Raw genomic sequence first — 17,626 nt, 5'->3', positions numbered from 1 at the left:
GTTAAATTTAAGATTTATTTTGAATAGTTATTAGAAAATCGATAATATAAAAATTAGGATTGAACGGACTTTACAATAGTATTTTAACGAAGAGAAATATTTAGAAAGATAATAAATAAAACGGACCATTGATCGGTTGGACCTATCGGTATTGGGCTATCCGGTCCAGTACCTCGGCGGTCCATCAAAGCCTTCCCGTTGTGCGGCGTGGAACCTTTTTACTCCGCTTCGGTGTTCGTTCGTTCCTTCTTCTTCTTCTTCTCCTTCTTCATTTTTCTCATTCCCGCGAAAAATTTCATCTCCTTAATCTCTCTACTTTCTCATTTCTTTAGTCTTTCTCTACAATGTAAGCACTCTTTCCTAATGATTCTCTTACATTTCAATCTTGATTCACTTCCCGCTTCACCCATTTCTGTCTTTCATTTCCTTACTTTCCTCCGTTTTTTTGCAGATTATCTCACCACACTACTAGACAGACCAAACCCTAAAGTTCGTTGAATGTCTTGTTAAATTCTTCGAAGTGAGGTTTTTGATATGTTCGATCTTCGTTACTTAGCAAATCCCTTATAGGAGAACTAGGGGTAGTTAGACTATTTAGGGCCGGTTTGGTTGTTTCGTATTTCTCATTTCTTATGTTTCTTGGTCATTGTTGGAAATCGGTAGCACCTGCAAATTACTAATGAACATTGATTGGGTTGCACCAATAAATGGGATTAGAAATAATTAATTTCAAGTTAGATACTATATGTATTCATTTGTTATAAAAAATTAATAATTTTGAAGTGTGAACTAATCTATTAAATATATATTGTCAATAAATTTAATGAAAACTGTATGAGTTAAATTGTTTTGTAAAAATATAACCAGATCTTGTAAGGTATTATTTTATAAATTTCATTTACCTGTCAAACACTGTCTTCCAATTCCCAGGTATCATATTCCTACAACTTTCTTTTCCTTTCGTTCTCTCCACCCCTCCTAATATCTTCTGTTTATCGTGGAACTTGATCGTGAGAGTTGGGAGCTATCTGTATGGTTTTGCCTCATCAGTTGGTAGTTTCTAATAATGGATATTAACAGCAATGCCTATGTTTATATTTCTAGGGGAAAAAAATGTATTGCCTATGTTTATAGGTTCGTTGGTTTGTCTACCATTTTAGATGGCGGGGGATCCTGTGAAGACAGAAGTTCTTGAGGATACAAATGGCTGTTCACTTGGGGTGAATAAAAATGAGCTGATACTTAGGCCAGTTGCTCAAGATGAATCTGGGGAGGGCTTGCCATATGCTCCAGAAAATTGGCCCAATCCTGGTGATATCTGGAGTTGGAGGGTGGGGAAGAGAGTTGCTATAACTGGCCATTTTCTGGATAGGTACCTTTATTCTCCTCGTGGTATTAGCGCGTCCGAAAATTCAGCTCGTAAAGGACATAGTTTTGCAAGCAAGCTTTCAGTTGAAAGATATATCCAGTCAGAGTTCCCTAATGCAGACCTTGATGCTTTTTTTGCTTCATTCAGTTGGAAGATACCAGCAAAAAAGTCATCTTTAGCCCAAGGTTAGCTTAATAAATTCAATCACTCTCTTCTCATCTCATACCAAAAATTTAGAGTTTGTTTGGCAGAATTTGGATTATGTTATATATTTTCATATTCACTGAGTTCAATAGATATGCACTTGGTGAACAATCCGGATTTTGTTTCTAAAAACTGTTTTTGGATTCTATGATCCAAAGAGTCTAATTTTTGAAACCAACTCTTTATTTTTGTTTTCTTTGTATCCAGAATTTGAATTTTACGTTTTGAGGAGTATTATATTAAATACATAAAAATATTTAGAAATACAATATGTCATGTTATAAACTCAATTCATTTTTTTAATATAATATGTACTATGTAATGTATTATAAATTATATACTAATGCACAATAATAATTATATAACTTTTTAGGTTACATTACAAATTTTATCCCTATGGTTTTAAAAGGAAAGAATTTAGCCCTTTTGGTTTAATAAAATCATAGAAAATAGTCTCCCTCGTAGAGACTATCTATGATGGCTGTCAAATAGTAAAGACTATATCGAGTTTTATCAATTTATAGACTAAACTTTAACTTTCTCCCAACAATAGAGACTAAACTTGCAATTTAGCCAACTTTTAACCCTAAATTATATTCATAATAAATTAGTAATAGTTTTTTTATCAACTAATCTTAGTGGATAAGTAAGACTAGATGTATGATTTATGAATATATAGTATGGAACACATTTGAACATTTTTTAAAACTGAATCTAATTTTTGAATCCGTCACCGAACACATATCTAAAAACATAAAATACGACTATGTTTTCATCAAATCCTTTATATTCAAATTTTTGTTTTCAAATTCTATACCTAATAGGCCCTTGGCTTTTGTAGCTCCACTAACTTTATTATTTATCTCAGTTATACCATTCTCGTCTAGCCTCTTGTATCTGAGATGACTTCTGTTGGTTGAAATGAAATGCCTATTTAAGCTGAAATATTCCTAATGTTGAAATGGTTGGCTTAAATGAAAAGTATCTGATGATTATGTTATATTGAATTTATGTTGCATTAGATTTAAATTTCTTGTTACAGGTAGTCTATACATGATACAGATACACTCTCATATACAAGATAAATACTTTGGATTGGATCATAGCACCTAGTATTTTCGTTCCAGTTTAGTTCCAGTTTAGTTCCCGTGTCTCTGATTTTATTGTCTTTCCCTTCCTTACTTATCAGAACTTAGACCCTATTCGTTGGCCTTTTCATTTTTGTTGGGCCAGTGGCTAACAAGGTTTACAGATTAGGACTCTGTCTCCGGATTCTGAAATTTTTGAAGTTTAGATGAAACCAACTAAGTGGCTGGACCTCAGTGGGACTCATTGAAGTTCTACTGTTATGTTGTCAAAAGCATCGTTGTACACAATTACTTCTTTTTCATTAATATAAAATCAGCATGTGTGTATGTGCTTGTTAGGTCACATCGTATTTTTTTTCATTGGGTAACCTTTTTTATTGCTTTCATAGTAATCATTCTATTATTTTTAGAGATCCTTAATTAACAGTTGATCTTATTTAGGTATTCGAGTAAAACAAATTCCATGCCCTTTACCCTCAAAAAAGATAGAAGAATGCTCTGCATCTGAGTCCCAGAATGATAGAGTGGGTTGCAAGGCTGGAAATAAGAACTGTTCTAGTTTATCTGTTTCTGAAAATCCATCTTCATCCAAATCCATGTCTTGTGGTATTTGCTGCAGTGAACCTCGGTTTTGCCGTGATTGCTGCTGTATACTTTGCTGCAAGATTATAGACACGACCACGGAAAGTTATAGCTACATAAAATGTAAAGAAGTGGTGGGTGATGGATATATTTGTGGACATCATGCTCATATAAAATGTGGTCTTAAATCGTATACGGCTGGGACAGTTGGAGGAAGCATTGGACTGGATGCTGAGTATTATTGTCGACGTTGTGATGCCAGAACGGATTTGGTATCACATGTAGAAAATTTTTTGCAGTCATGCCAATCAGCTGACTGTCGAGATGATGTTGAGGAGATCTTAAACCTTGGTTTATGTATTTTGCGTGGTTCGCACAAAATGAGAGCAAAGGAGTTGTTAAGACACATTGAACTGAGCATTGAAAAGGTAAAACTGGTATTTTCTACAAATACTAAACGATTTTGCAATATCCTATGCTGCTCTGGGAACTTTGCCATACTATTTGACTTTGAATGCTTGCTTCAGATTAAAACTGGGAATTGCTTGGAAGAGATTTGGAAGATGGAGGAAGATAGCTCAGCAAATTGCACTGGTAATTTTTCTTCAAATCCAATAGCATGGATAAGTTCTCACGACAGTATAAGCACGAGAAATTGTAATACCATCCATCAGGGTCTCAGCTAATTGCACTAGTAATTATTTTTTCGTCAAATCCCACCATTGATAACTATGGAGAAAGATTTCATCATTTGAATATAGGGTCTGATTATTCTACATACTCTAACACATTTGTCTTAGGAACAATGTCTCTAAAGTGGTTAAACCAGCCAAATATTTAGTATGTTCAACAGCCATTTACACCGTCAAAGTTTCGTACTCTTGCTCGTTAAGAGAATGATAAGTATACTCTCAAAACAAGAAAAAGGAATGATTTTGTATTTTATGCACAGATGCACCTGATACTGCTGATTCTACAGAAAGTTCTCATGAAACTTCGGGCTCCATTATAAGCTCAGAATGGACTATGTCAACTCCTTTTGATCATTGGATCGAGTCCCTTAAACTTGAAGACGAAATTGATCAGGTTTTGCATGGACTGAAAAGATCACAAGAGTTCGAGTATAATTTAGCTGAAGAAAAGCTTCTATTACATAAAAATTATCTACATAATCTCTTCCAGCAACTTGAAAAGGAGCAAACTGAACTCAGACATCAAACACCATCAACGGGACAAAATGCCGTATCAAACAGAGTGGACCAAATAAAACGAGAAGTAAAGAGACTGAAGAGAATGGAAAAGGTTGCTGATGGATTTGGAATGACTCCGAAAGATATCCTCAAGGAGGACTTCGATTTGGATGTTGAAATAGAGAAACGGGATTGAACAAATACGATGTTTCACAAAATTTCACTGAACTTTGTTGATTCATTTAGCCCTTATGTGAGTTTTTGTAGTTTTTACTGTGTATTATATGGCTTCACACGAGGCTGAGTGTATGATATCGACGTTTTACTCGGTTTTTGAGGATAGCTGGATTCAGAAAGCAAAACACTGAGCCTATACCGTTGTGGAGTTGCCAGAAGGAATGTAGAGTAGAGAAATTTTGGTCCACTGGAAACTAACCCTCTGCAACGAGTTTTCACGGTAGGCCTTCATATCAAATTGTCAACACCATGGATTTTATACTCTACTGACCAAACTGTCAGCTTACTCCTATTTGTTATCTTTGTTACTTATACATTGAATGTATTAGCAAATGAGAGCTAGAAACGAGCATTATTTGAAGATATATACTTAAATCTTTGCCTCTTCAGCTCTCTAAGGAAACGATTATTTATATTTTGAATTCTTGAGAACATTAAAACTTTTCTCAAATAAACTTCCACGTTCCCATTGGTTGCTTGATGGATTGCTTTCCACGACTTCTGTGGAGCTTAGTAGTAGGGGATCCAGTCTGGTTCAGATTTCTTATAACTACATGCAGAATAGAGGTGCTTTCTGTTGATTACATTTTGCTGATATCAGAACATATTTGAAACCCCCCACAAAAAGAAGAAGACACAATCCCACTTGTTACATAGAAAGGAAGCTTCGTGGAATGTGATGAAACCGCCATTTTCTTTATCAGGATGATGATGATGAAGATGATTGTTGCACCTACTGTTGACGTGTGATTGTGTTCACGACAAAAAAGGTCGGCTCCTTTCTTTGTCATCCTGGCTTTACTATCCTTACGAATGTATTTTGTACTTTCTCTTTGAGACCGTAGTGATAATGCAAGTTTTGGATGTTATTAACTTGTCAACTTCATCTTTTTAGCCGTTTAATCGAAAATGGATTTGTTCTTGGCGTTTCTCTCTCCCTCTTCCTTGCATGTGAAGTCCCTAATGTTGCTTAAATTTGATAAACTAAAACTAAACCAAATACAGAGCCGGGGAAATCTGGACTTCTAGTGTTGTGCTACCAAATAAAGAATGAAGAGATGAACTTGGTTATTGGATCATACTATGTTCATATAGAACAAATCTAAATCTCTTCCCATTTTTATTCATAACGGAAAATGATCATCATAAGATAAGTGGGCTTTGCCAAGATATTCAATGGTGTGTTTCTGTTTGGTTCTCAAATTAGATTTGTATAATCTAAATATATGAGATTGTGTTGCTATGATTTCATGGTGTGTAAATACGAACTTGTGAAGTCCACCTCTTATACTAAAATGTTCTTAAATCCGAAAACCCAATCAGACTATACAGTTCTAAAAACTCTCCCCCGAAAGAACATTTTTCTTTTCTTCTTTCTCTTATTACCAATTTTTATATTTATTTTGAGTGGTAGAAAAAGGGATTTACTTTTACGTTAAACCAACATTTTACATCATAATAATTAGTCATTATAATGAGAGAGGATTGTAGCTGTAGGCCACTTTGATGCAATCATTCCACGTCGAAAAGCCAATAAAATGATGGAAGTCCGGATGAATGCTTGTTTCACATGGTCATCTACATGGATTTCAACTTCATTGTATTTTCTTTTTACATATATAATATATATATATAATCTATACATTATGTCAAAGCAAGTCATATTTCTCTAATTTCACAATAATCTATTTTCAAAAGGGAGTCAAACTGTGCAGAAGTGTCATAATAATGTAATCATTTCATAGATTTGTATTTCAATCGAAAATTTATGTTGTGAAAATTCAACGATAAGATTACACCGTAATTTGTAAGCATATACAAGTGGGATCAATAACCAAACAATTGGTTTGAAATTATACTTTAAATCTTCAATATACAAACTACTACCTGGATTGATAGCTCTCATGAGTTGAACAGAAGAGCGCATAAGCAACCAAAAATCCAATAAAGGAATTTCATATCATTGACTTATTGCAGAATATACTAGGACTTATTGCAGAATATACTAGGACCCGATATTTATCGTTATATTTCTTGTTTATAAGGAGAAAGAGTTGTGTCTTACTACCAATCTAAAAGCACATTTCACTGAGTTTAGACATGCATCATTTGATCAATATATTAGATGTTCGAATTTCTCCACCCATGTTGGCCAAAAGAAAATGAATCAGGAGCAGCTAGAATAAATCAACACCAAACATGACCCATAGGAAAGATTAAAAAAGATTATCAAAGATAATGAGAAGGTAGGTATTGCTCGAACAAGTCAACCACGAAAAGGAAAAAAAGGAAGAAATCTAAGGAATGAGAATAGGCAAAGCAATTAGGATTTAGGAACAAGAATTTGGCAACTAAAACGTGGCAGATGTGAGGAAAATAAGGCATAAAATAAGGTTTTATTTTATGTTTTGGGTAGCATGAAAAGTGCCACATTATATGTTTTAAATACATAAAGTAAGGAAGCATATGGCCACACATAGGACCCATAAATGGACAAAGAGAGAAGCAATTCTTTCCAAACCACAGAGAAGGACAAGTGTTTAAGGTACACCTCAAAGAGAAAAAAAAAAAAAAAGAAGAAAAGAAAATGATTTTTACAAAATGGCTAAACCATTCAAGAAATACATTCACAATCAAAATCTCAGAACTGTATATTAGCAATTAAGAAATGAAAGCAAAAGGGAGAGATATGGAAAACTATCCAAGTTTTTCATTCAAGCTTAACAGATGACGATTCTGATATCAACCTTAGCCTAAAAGGAGAAATTCCATATTTGAAATATAGATTCTATTTTAAGAAAATAATGGGGACTGGTGACGGTTTAAGAACATAACAGATAACATATGCAAGTAGGAGCCAGCATGTTAGATACGCGAGATCGACTACAGAGAAACGATTGAACTGACTAGTCGGTTTGGCGATGGTTTGGTCGAAAACGACTGTGACCAACCAGAGCACACCCGTAGTTGTAATGATTTGGGGAGAAAAGAAGAGTTCAAACTTCAAATTGCATACACAAAGTACCAGAAACTTCCTAAAGCAGATTACCATTAGAAAAAGGATCAATGCTTCAGAATTGAGTATTATGTTATCAAGTTTTTATGTTTGAATGGATATGATTCAGATAAAAAGCGATTTTGTTTTTCTTTCTAAGTTTCTTTTAAACTAATGGATCAACGAATTCAACAATGGGAAACTAATAGGAAATCTGGAACAACATTATATAATGATGAACAACGAAATTTCCAACAGTTAGTACAAAAACCAAAAAGAAAAAAGAGAGAAAGGATTCAATTTACTGTACAAGAACAAGTCGACCTTCCATTTCATCTCTGAAGATATCTCCTCCACCATCATCAGAATTCTCTTCATCATTCCCTTTTGGAACAGTGACAATAAGCTCTCCATCAACAAACGCCGCACTTGCAAGCTCCGGTCGTGTCGTCTCCGGTAGTCGAAACCTCCACATATCCAATTCAAGTTCATCTATTGCCATTTCCAACGATTCATTTTCACGAACAACGATCTTAATAACCCCAGGATGGATTTCCACAGCATGAGCTCTAACTCCATCGCTAATGTTACCATCAGTTACAGCAATGAATCGGAAACAATCTGTATTTTCCTCTACCAAAACATCCGCATCAGATCGAAACGGAAGTTCAAGGACGCGACTGAAGATATGTGGTAACCGCCTGAGTTTCTTGTGATTGTTCAAAGGGGATTGATCTTCAAGAGAGTTTCTCGAAGTGGGGTTATTCCGAACGGCGATATTGCGCTTCCTCGGCAATGGGTGGACCTTCATGACGGTGGTGGAGTTGATTTCGAACTCGTTCTTCAAAGTTGCAATAGATTTTGAAGGGGCGGGAGAAACACCAACAACAACAACAACAAAAACAAGGGTTAGAACCCAAATCAATAGGGAAAACGAAGATGCTCTAGTGAAAAACGATGGACGAATTTCAAAAGGAATTGAAATCTTGATGGGATTGGAATTCAGAGGACGGAAATGGGAAATCATAAAGGAATCAAAGGAATTGGTTTGTGTAAACAAACAAAGAAACAAACAAAACAGAAACAGGAATCGGATGAGAACCCTAATCTTCGAAAATGGAGACTGAAAAGGGAAATTAATTGAATGAGGGATTTGAGAGAATTAAGAAATTGAATCGGAGAAAGGCATTATTGATTGGAGGGAGAGGATGAAGAAAGAGCCGTGAGAGCAAACACCAAAGGAGGAAGAATCGCTTAGTGGATAAATAAGAAGGAAGGGAAAGTAGTTTTCTTTTTTCTTTTTTTCTTTTTTTTTTCCCTAAATGATAAATATAATATTCATAATTATTATTTTATTTCTATATTCAACCTTTATTTTTCATGAAATTACAAAGTCGGTCTTGTTAATTTATTATTATTATTTTCGTGGAATTAGGATGAAACCCTAAGTAAACTCTTGGCAGAGCTCTGTTCTTATCGACTAGATCGAGTTATTTTTCTAAAAGGAAAAATGGATAAAATTAATAAGATCAAGAAATGGAATTATATTCGTTTTGTTATTATTTTTGTTTACATATTAGATACAATTTTCATCGTAGAAATCAAATAGTTACAAAAAGTTTAAAATACATGAATCAAGTTATTAAGTAAAGAATATTTATGGATTAAAAAGATGTAACTTTTAGACTAGAAATAACAAGTCTCCACTGGATAAATGTTTTTTATTTTATCTAATTCAATAATATACTGAAGGAGAGATTCGAAGTTTTGACATATTGATTGACGATACACACTTTATACCGTTTGAATTATTATCATGTTTGCTTCTATTAAGTTGTTAGATGTGATAGTATAATAGCTATTTTGTTTTCTTTTAAGTACGATATCATAACCTTAAATGATTAAAATTCTATTTAATAATATATAGAGAGAGGCACAAGAGACTCAAACTTGAATGAAATTGTCTCGATATTGAAAAAATGTTATTGCATTGTGAAAATAAAAATGCAATGTCCACGAAACTATTTAAATTAACACAAACGTTTCTCCTATCTTAAATGAGTTGATATTGTCCCTACATCCGTGATATTTCTTTGATATATTTCGTAGATGGCTGGTTAAAGAGCTTTTTTTTATACTCGAGTTTTCATAAAATTGCTCTTTAATCTTTAAACTTTAGTCGGTAACACTCTAAACTCTATATTTTTTAAGTTGAAACAATTTAACTGTATAAGTTTAATAAATAACAAGCATCATTCTTGTTTCAAGATTTTGATTTGAAATTGGTAATAATTCAGTCCTTACACCAACAAAAAAAAAAAAGAAATGAAAAAAATTCCATCAAAATTATTTGCAAATTTTACAACATAATGACTTTAAACTTTATACTGTTAGTACAAAAGTTGATAGTTGATCATTTTATCAATTTGCATGTGTATGTATGCCACACCAAATCTTAATAAGATTTTTCCGACATAAACTGAATCATCACAAATTATAAAATATATGTAGTAGACATGTCAGTTATTAAAGTTTAGGGACGTACTTCTGCACTTTAAACTTTAAAGCATAAGGACTATATTAAGTTATGAAATTTAACTGTTGTTCTTAAGTCCTACATAAACTTTGGGACCAAAATATATATTAAAACAAATAGAAACAATTCTGTTTATTTCTTTTGTTTGAAGTTTATCATTGATATTATTATTTTTCTTTGAAACGATTGATATCATTAATTAGCGATAAACGTTGTTAGCTAGTAACATCAACACCACCTTTACAAAATATCATGTCCAAGGGTCAGTTTATTGATATACATCATTTAAAAAATTTAAAGAACACTTTTGAAAGTGTTTTAAAACAAATTAGAAGGGGTATCAAGCACTTTAATTGTTTTTATTTTCCTAAAATGACTTATTTTTTAAATTAAATCTTTGATCTGTCTTTAAAAAAAAAAAAAAACTTAAATATCATACACAAAAATGATCTTGAGACTTTTGCTACCAAAATAAGTTGATACAAACATAGATAATAAAAGAAAATTCACAGTATCACAGTCTAATCTCACGCTACATTAGAAACAATTAATAAAATTAACTAATTGAGTAATTATTATAAATAAAAAAAAATATTTACAAAATATAACTAATGGGACTTTATTACAAAATTTCCTTGGCCAAAAATTAATTTATACTCTTTGACAAGTCATATTAATGTTGAATTGTATTAATATTTACTCACTTTTAATTTCATCAAAACAAACTAATTTTAACAAACACTGTTAAAAGCTGCATAAACTTGTAAATTCCTATACACACGAGTTTTGCACAAATTAACAATAGAAAACTATACCAAAACATACATTTCTAACAAAAATTTAGCTTTAACATCATTTTTCTTGAAAATCCTGTTTTGTACTATACATGTTTTACAACTCATTGAACTCAACAATATTTCCTATAAATTTTCAATAAAAATTATGAGTGGGTAATAATTATAAGAAATGCAACACTCATCTTAGTATTCCAAATGCATTAAAAAAATCAACTTTCTACCAATTGGATTCATTGAGTAAAAATTCAGGTGAGAATAACAAAAACTTCAAATCAACAAAATTTTAGCTACCGAGCCATCATCCATCGGTATAATGATTGAGTTAAATATAAGTAACATTAGCACCCTTTTCTATAAAAGTGCATTAGAATAAAATTAAACTATAATATCTGCAATAATTACATCTACTCTACATACCAAACCTCAACCTATTGAAGCTTTACCTCAGTTTTCGTTTTTTTCAATAATAATAAATAAAGCTGTCTCATATCTATTGCGGCACTATGCGTGCGGTAGGGCCGCAATCAAACTTAAAAGATTCCAAATTGATAAAAGCTTTCAATTTTAAATCATTTCCTTTTACTTTCAACCGCTCAGTCTAAGAACCTTCACCATACAGTATAAAGATTAAAAATTATGGGTACTACCAAAAACTAAAAGCATCTCATCTAAACCCCCACTGCCACCACAGAAAGGAATATATGTATTTGTTTCTATCTTTCAACCAGAACCACTAAAAAAGGGGGAGGAATTTCATATTAATGTAAAAAAGACAAAGTATGAAAGCTTCTAGTTAGTTATTATGTTAATAAAGATCTGACAAAAGGGCATTTACCATTCTTGACGCGTATTCATAGTCGTCTTTCTTGTGTAAGATCTTCAACACGCCACACGGTCTGAAAGAATGAAAGACTTTTCCCCCACGAATCTTCCTGAGAAATGTTAAAAATTTTAGAAACTGGAAAAGAGAAAGGAGTTTCGAACCTTCAATGAAATGTGGCTCTCCCTTTTAACAAACGCCACACAATTGCCTCATGAGCATTGTCTTTACACTATGGATGGCTATCGCTTCTTTGGATATCCATTAGTTCAGTAATGGTTAGGTACCATAAAAGACATCGTGATGGAAACGATTATACACCATTTTCCATTCCTATGATAGGCAAATGTCAATACTGCACTCGAACTGCATAAATGTCTTAACATTCCTTCTTCAATAGCATGGTTAGGTACAAAGATGTCTCTCTTTATTTCTACGAATGGAATGTTTCGTTTCTTTTAAAAACAGAAAATGAAATCTTCTTGGAATGGATAGAACCTGAAATTACACATATTCAAAGTTTGTTGGTTTTGTCTGGTTATCTTTTCGATGCCGACGATTGTATCTTCTGCTACGAGAGTGAGGCTTCGGAGATGGAGCAGAGGGAGTCGAGTGTTGAATTTCTTCTTCTCTGGCCAATGTACCAAAAATACAATCTAGAGGGTCTGCCGTCGCAGAATCGGTGCCAGTCTTAGTCTGCATGTAACAAAAGTACAAATCAGGCTAAAAGACAAACATTGATACTTTTGACACTCCCCCGAATCCAACAGTCGGGAAAAACGGTTTAAACACAGGAATTTCTAGACCTCCAGGTACGATATCATGTTCAATCACTGATTAATATGATATCCGAAAGCTTTTCGTAAATTTAATATCTTATCACTACTTACTGAAGAAAAGTATTTTGTTTTTGAAGTTTTGTGACTCACGTATGCGATAAAGCTCGTTTGACCAGGGAAGCAACACAACACAACGTTCCAAACTCCCTGTAAATAATCCTATTTGAATCAACTAAATTCAGTTTCCTTTGGCGCAAAGCAACTTGCGGAGAGAACATGGAGAAAATTTCCCAGCATGTGTGGTAATATACTTACTCAATTTCAGGAACTTGATAATTACAATGCTTGAGATCATATGATTTTGAGTATGCAGAGTTGAAGTTTGCAAGTAGGGAATGAACAAACTTCCAAAATTTGAATCCAGATTCCAGTGTTTATGATCCACGCAACTATTATTACCCTAAGATGACTACCTAAATTGGTGCTCAATTACGTTATAATGAAAAAAACTTCGCACAATGAAAATCGAAGGATGCGCAAGTAGGTGCCCTACTCGGAATATACAATATTTGCTTCTGTTTGGATCAGTATAACACCATTTCTTTTTTGAACTATAAAAGCAGAAACTATAAGTAAACAACCGTAAAAAAATTGAAGTATTAGTCAGATGGGGGGAGAAACTGAATTATAAAACTTACGAGGACTGGCTTGAACTCATGAGCATTTCCTTTGTCATCGGAGTCACCATAGGAATCGCGCTGGTGGGCACTGGAATCACGGTGGGAGTTTTCATGCACGTTGTTGTCATTACCATGCGTCCTCTGAGAATGAGCAACATCATCACTAAAGAAATTTCGATAACGCCACCTTATTTTTGGCCGGTCCGAGGTTGAATCGTCAAACACTTCCTCATAAAAAAAATGCTTGGATATGTACTGCATTGCACGAGGATCATTGTGATATCTCGTCACAACACTGCAATGAGAAAATAAATATTGGTCATGTACAAGAGATCTTGCCATGCAATGACATTAAAAGTAGTAAGAAATCCCAAGATCAGTATCACTGAAATTTACTAGCCTATGGCAACATTGATAAAACTTAATGAGTTATTACTAAACTCGTGATCATAGTAAACTAATAAACGTAGATAACCGTTTCTTTCTCTAATTAAACTAGCTTCTTTGGTACTTCCGCACTCGAGCACCTACTCAAGTGCCAAAAAGATACTCAATAGCTTGATTCTTCCCCAGCTGAGCCCGAATGAGATATCTTCAACGCTCATGCAGCACTTGAGTGGCAAACGACACCTATTCGCTCGACCACTATGCGGGTATAGTTGACCTCAGAGTCTCAGATACCTACTTTGTCAAATCTAAGCAGATTATAGCACTACTGGCTTCTGCCTTCTGTTAATGTGCTAATTATTCATAAAAAGTAACAGATTATAGCACATCAATAATTCTAGCCATCGATATAGCAAATAATAAACATGCACATAACAAACTCTTTTTCAATAAACGGAGCTTTTAGACGTTCAGCTTCATGCTAAATGGTCCAAAAGTTACTAGTGGTATGATCACCACGACTTGTCAGGGTGTGTGCTATCTAGTAGGATTTTGTAATAACTCCAAGAGAGTAGTTACTAGATTACGATAACAGATCAAGGTTCTAAAGTACATCAAGCCACCATTTGAGAGGGTGATACTCTCCAATACATAACAGTACAACACAATATTTTCTAAAACGTGCCCAAAATACATAAATATTACTTTATATAAAAATCCACCCCCTGACCTTGATTGGGTAAATTGTCATTTCTACCCCCGTGTGTAGGTGCGCCTCGTGGGTGGCCTAACAGATTTTTGGAGAGAGGAATAAGAATAACAAAGGGTTTAAAGGTTTGGAGAGGAAACCTTCATATATATGTTTGTTTGGTCAGTAGATTTCACGTTTCTATTGAAGAGCTCTTGTAATTAATCTATTGGAACTAGTTTGCACAATTGGAGTCATTTCTTATAGGTGCTTCCTTTTTTAAGGCTAGTCCTTTTTCTAGTGTTCTTTATTTCCTTCTCGATGAAAATTGTTGTTTGATAATAACAATAAAAAATAAAAATAAAAAAACAAAACAAAAAACTTTCATGATGCAAACTGAACAAAATATATAAAGTCAGACAAAAAGGAAGCCCAGAAAAAGGGAGTCACGAAACACAACCTAAATGAACTCAGATTAAACCAATGACATAATTACAAAAAGGGCCAGTGATCAATGCCAACTAGGAGGCATTAAACCTCACCACCTCCAGAACCTCGTCACATGACCTCTTTACCCCCGAGAGGATATATAGCTAGATAACTCATAGCTCCCAGCGGCAACATCTTTCAGATATTTTAGCTGACTCGTAACGTTGTTAGCCTGGTTCTTCACGAGCATCAATATTTGTTTACTAGCATGGCACTAATTAGAAAGTTCCAATATTAAAAAAGGCGAGGGACCTACATATTTGCCAATTCCTTTTGCATCCTACTTCCATCCAGTGAAAGAATATAATCGACACATGAGTTTAGGGACCTGCTAAATCTCCAAAATCCACAAAGCGCAGCAGCTCCTGCCAAAATACAATCCTTCATAAATGAATTAAAAAGTGAATTCTTCGCAACCTAAAAATGAGCACTTAATTTTGCAAAAGTGAGTGAGAGAGAAAGTGTTCGTCTTACCTCCGGAAAGATTTAGCCGAGTAAATTTATTCAGCCTCCATGTTCCTGCCAGAACAAACTACAAAGTGATTAAAGGAATAAACGGAGGAGAGAACACGAGATGTTGAAGCTTTGAGATGCCGCAAACATTTAACTGATATATATCAGACTGTGTGCCCTAGAAAAGCAACACAGTTTCTTTAGACAGGTCACACACTTCACAAACTTTAAATAGCTTTAAGCTAGGTTTTTATCATTTGATAATGAGGTAACAAGTTATTCTTTCATCAAACTATATATGTTCTTTTTTGCATATCTCGAGCGTCAAAGACTCCACTCTTTGGATTACGCTCATGGCTTGCCCCGCTCCAATGCCTGCTCAAAAAAGATTATTTAAACCAAGGCCTTAAACCCAAGACCTTCGACGGTATCTCCAAATATCCCAAGCCTTCACCACCAGGCACCAAGCACCCTCTGCTGAGATCTTAAAATTGAGTATTATCTACAAGAAATCCACAAGTAACTTTTGCTGCCTATCTTAAAAAGAAAATCACCTAAAATCAAACTAAATAGTACTTTATATGAACTTCTGGTTCTACTTCTACATATTGATTTGTAAAGTGAAGAGAATTTGAACTCGAGCACTAGCAACATAAATTCATTCGGAGGGGAACTACAAATGTAGAATAGAGCAAAAAGATAATTGGCTTTTAAATAAAAGAACAGAAACTATTGAAAATTAAAAAGCTCCCTCTGGCCTCAAGGTATCCTCATTGTATAATATTTTCACATGGACGGAAGATAAACTGTGCCTGATTTTACAGCATACCTGCCCATGTCAGGCCACCTCCAAGGATACCACCAAATGTAAAATCTCGAACAGCCTTAGACCTACATGTTTGGAGCAAAATCGCTTCCTCGATCGTCAAACCGTTCTATGTTTCAAAAATGAGTAACGTAATAAGTTCAACGAATTTAAAAAAAGACAAGTAGAAGCGTAGAATCAACTTCGACATCAGAAATGGAAACCACATCCTTGAAATCAACCGACGAGCAAAAGATTAGCAATTCTTCTATTAGTTCAGAAGTTCAACAAAGAACCAACTCAATGCCGAAAAGAAGCTCAATAAATGAATCAAAACAATAAAAAAAAATGGAAAAAGAGATTTTTCCAGGGTTCTATGTGGATTCTTGATTGACAACAACCAATTCTGGAAAAACTTAGATATACAATGTAGAGGAATTCGAATAAGATTGATAATAAGCAAAATTCAGAATGAAAGAAGAAGCAAAGGGGAGAAAATTAGTGGAAAAGCGAAATACCGGTTTGGACCTGAGAACATATTCGAGCTCATGTAAAATTTCACCCATGTCGGAGCTCTGATCACCAAACACCGGGACTAAACGGAGCAAGCCGGAGGCACCAACTACAATGACGCAAATCACTACGAGGAGGGTAGGTCTGGCGGGCCTACAATATTGGGCCTGGGCTTATCGTATTTATGGAAAGCTTTTCGGCCCATATTAAATTTTATGCAAAACACTTTGAAACAGAAAGTATACTTGGAAAATCTATTTTAATTTTTTCTCATCACAAAATTACAACCTATATTAAACATTTTTTAATATGTAAAACTTGAACGGTTAATTACAACGTCGATGTCAATTGTAGTTGATAATATTATGATAATATTAAAACAAGTATGCTTTATGCTTGTAGCCATGGAGGTCTAGTTGAGGAAGGCCGAAGAATATTTCATTCATTGACCAATGAGTATGGTATGAGTCCCAAGCATGAGAACTTTGGTTGGATGGTTGACCTCTTTGGCCGTGCAAATCTTCTCAGTGAAACTCTTGAGGTGATTGAGGCAATGCCCTTTGCTCCTCCTAATGCTCATTTGGGGCAAGGTCCATGGTGAGACTGAGTTAGGAGATTTGCAGCTAAACAAGTTCTCAAGCTTGAGCCTGATCACAATGGGGCTCTTGTCGTCTTATCGAACTTATATGCTGAAGAAAGAAGATGGGAAGACGTTGGGGAAGTTAGAAAAGTAATGAACAACAAGATGGGCGTTTCGATAGAGGGAGGAGGATGCAGTAGAATTGGATTGATCAACGAGGTCCATGAATTTCAAATGGCAGATAGAAGCAAGCAGATCAAATATATCACAAACTAGATGTAGTTCAAAAGCTGAATCTGGTTGGTTATACGCCACAGAAAAATTGTGTGCTTGTCGATTTGGACGAAGAGGAAAAGAAGGAATCAATCCTTCAGCACAGCGAGAAGTTGGCACTTTGCTATGCCCTCATGAATGGAGGGCTACGATTTTGCATT

At 34.4% G+C, this 17,626-nt stretch overlaps 3 protein-coding genes and 1 long non-coding RNA gene across 10 annotated transcripts; 2 read left to right on the top strand and 2 right to left on the bottom strand.

Annotated features, from left to right (window-relative positions):
• Nucleotides 1-138: 138 nt before the first annotated feature.
• Nucleotides 139-5,551, top strand: LOC103483705 (uncharacterized). Of its 5 annotated transcripts, XM_008440443.3 has the most exons (7): nt 139-346; nt 452-520; nt 931-1,053; nt 1,161-1,554; nt 3,103-3,671; nt 3,771-3,837; nt 4,196-5,551. In XM_008440443.3, exons 3-7 carry the CDS (start codon nt 1,033-1,035, stop codon nt 4,627-4,629), a joined length of 1,485 nt encoding a protein of 494 aa, XP_008438665.1. In that variant the 5' UTR covers nt 139-346; nt 452-520; nt 931-1,032; the 3' UTR covers nt 4,630-5,551. The 5 variants fall into 5 exon arrangements, with proteins under 5 accessions (XP_008438665.1, XP_008438667.1, XP_008438666.1 ...); XM_008440445.3 differs by lacking the exon at nt 931-1,053; XM_008440444.3 differs by lacking the exon at nt 931-1,053 and having other exon boundaries at nt 1,105-1,554.
• A 2,317-nt stretch (nt 5,552-7,868) lies between these two features.
• Nucleotides 7,869-8,963, bottom strand: LOC103483704 (uncharacterized). Its single transcript, XM_008440442.3, has one exon. It carries the CDS (start codon nt 8,690-8,692, stop codon nt 7,967-7,969), a length of 726 nt encoding a protein of 241 aa, XP_008438664.1. The 5' UTR covers nt 8,693-8,963; the 3' UTR covers nt 7,869-7,966.
• Nucleotides 8,964-12,119: 3,156 nt separating this feature from the next.
• Nucleotides 12,120-16,751, bottom strand: LOC103483703 (uncharacterized). 3 transcript variants are annotated; one of them, XM_008440439.3, is made up of 6 exons: nt 16,618-16,751; nt 16,124-16,229; nt 15,316-15,360; nt 15,098-15,206; nt 13,296-13,572; nt 12,120-12,514 (listed from the first exon to the last, which is right to left on the bottom strand). In XM_008440439.3, the coding sequence occupies exons 1-6, from the start codon at nt 16,663-16,665 to the stop codon at nt 12,323-12,325; spliced, it is 777 nt and encodes a 258-aa protein (XP_008438661.1). In that variant the 5' UTR covers nt 16,666-16,751; the 3' UTR covers nt 12,120-12,322. The 3 variants fall into 3 exon arrangements, with proteins under 3 accessions (XP_008438661.1, XP_008438663.1, XP_008438662.1); XM_008440441.3 differs by having other exon boundaries at nt 16,124-16,185; nt 16,618-16,706; XM_008440440.3 differs by having other exon boundaries at nt 16,124-16,185; nt 16,628-16,698.
• LOC107990409 (uncharacterized) lies at nt 12,482-13,037 on the top strand. Its single transcript, XR_001761935.2, has 2 exons — nt 12,482-12,630; nt 12,735-13,037. It is a non-coding gene; the product is annotated as an uncharacterized LOC107990409 (long non-coding RNA).
• Nucleotides 16,752-17,626: the final 875 nt, after the last annotated feature.

The sequence above is a fragment of the Cucumis melo genome, chromosome 6 (genome assembly GCF_025177605.1).
Source record: "Cucumis melo cultivar AY chromosome 6, USDA_Cmelo_AY_1.0, whole genome shotgun sequence".
Taxonomy (NCBI): domain Eukaryota; kingdom Viridiplantae; phylum Streptophyta; class Magnoliopsida; order Cucurbitales; family Cucurbitaceae; genus Cucumis; species Cucumis melo.
The sequence above is the reverse complement of the archived record's forward strand: the minus strand, read 5'-3'. Positions and strand labels throughout refer to the sequence as shown.

Coding starts and splice junctions, on each gene's coding strand:
- LOC103483704 (XM_008440442.3), bottom strand. CDS start 8,692: ATGATTTCCCATTTCCGTCCTCTGAATTCCAATCCCATCAAGATTTCA.
- LOC103483703 (XM_008440439.3), bottom strand. CDS start 16,665: ATGGGTGAAATTTTACATGAGCTCGAATATGTTCTCAGGTCCAAACCG. Junction 16,230..16,617: donor ATGTTCTCAGGTCCAAACCG/GTATTTCGCTTT, acceptor TTTGAAACATAG/AACGGTTTGACGATCGAGGA. Junction 15,207..15,315: donor TCGGCTAAATCTTTCCGGAG/GTAAGACGAACA, acceptor GTATTTTGGCAG/GAGCTGCTGCGCTTTGTGGA.
- LOC103483705 (XM_008440443.3), top strand. CDS start 1,033: ATGGTTTTGCCTCATCAGTTG. Junction 1,054..1,160: donor TGGTTTTGCCTCATCAGTTG/GTAGTTTCTAAT, acceptor CTACCATTTTAG/ATGGCGGGGGATCCTGTGAA. Junction 3,672..3,770: donor TTGAACTGAGCATTGAAAAG/GTAAAACTGGTA, acceptor TGCTTGCTTCAG/ATTAAAACTGGGAATTGCTT.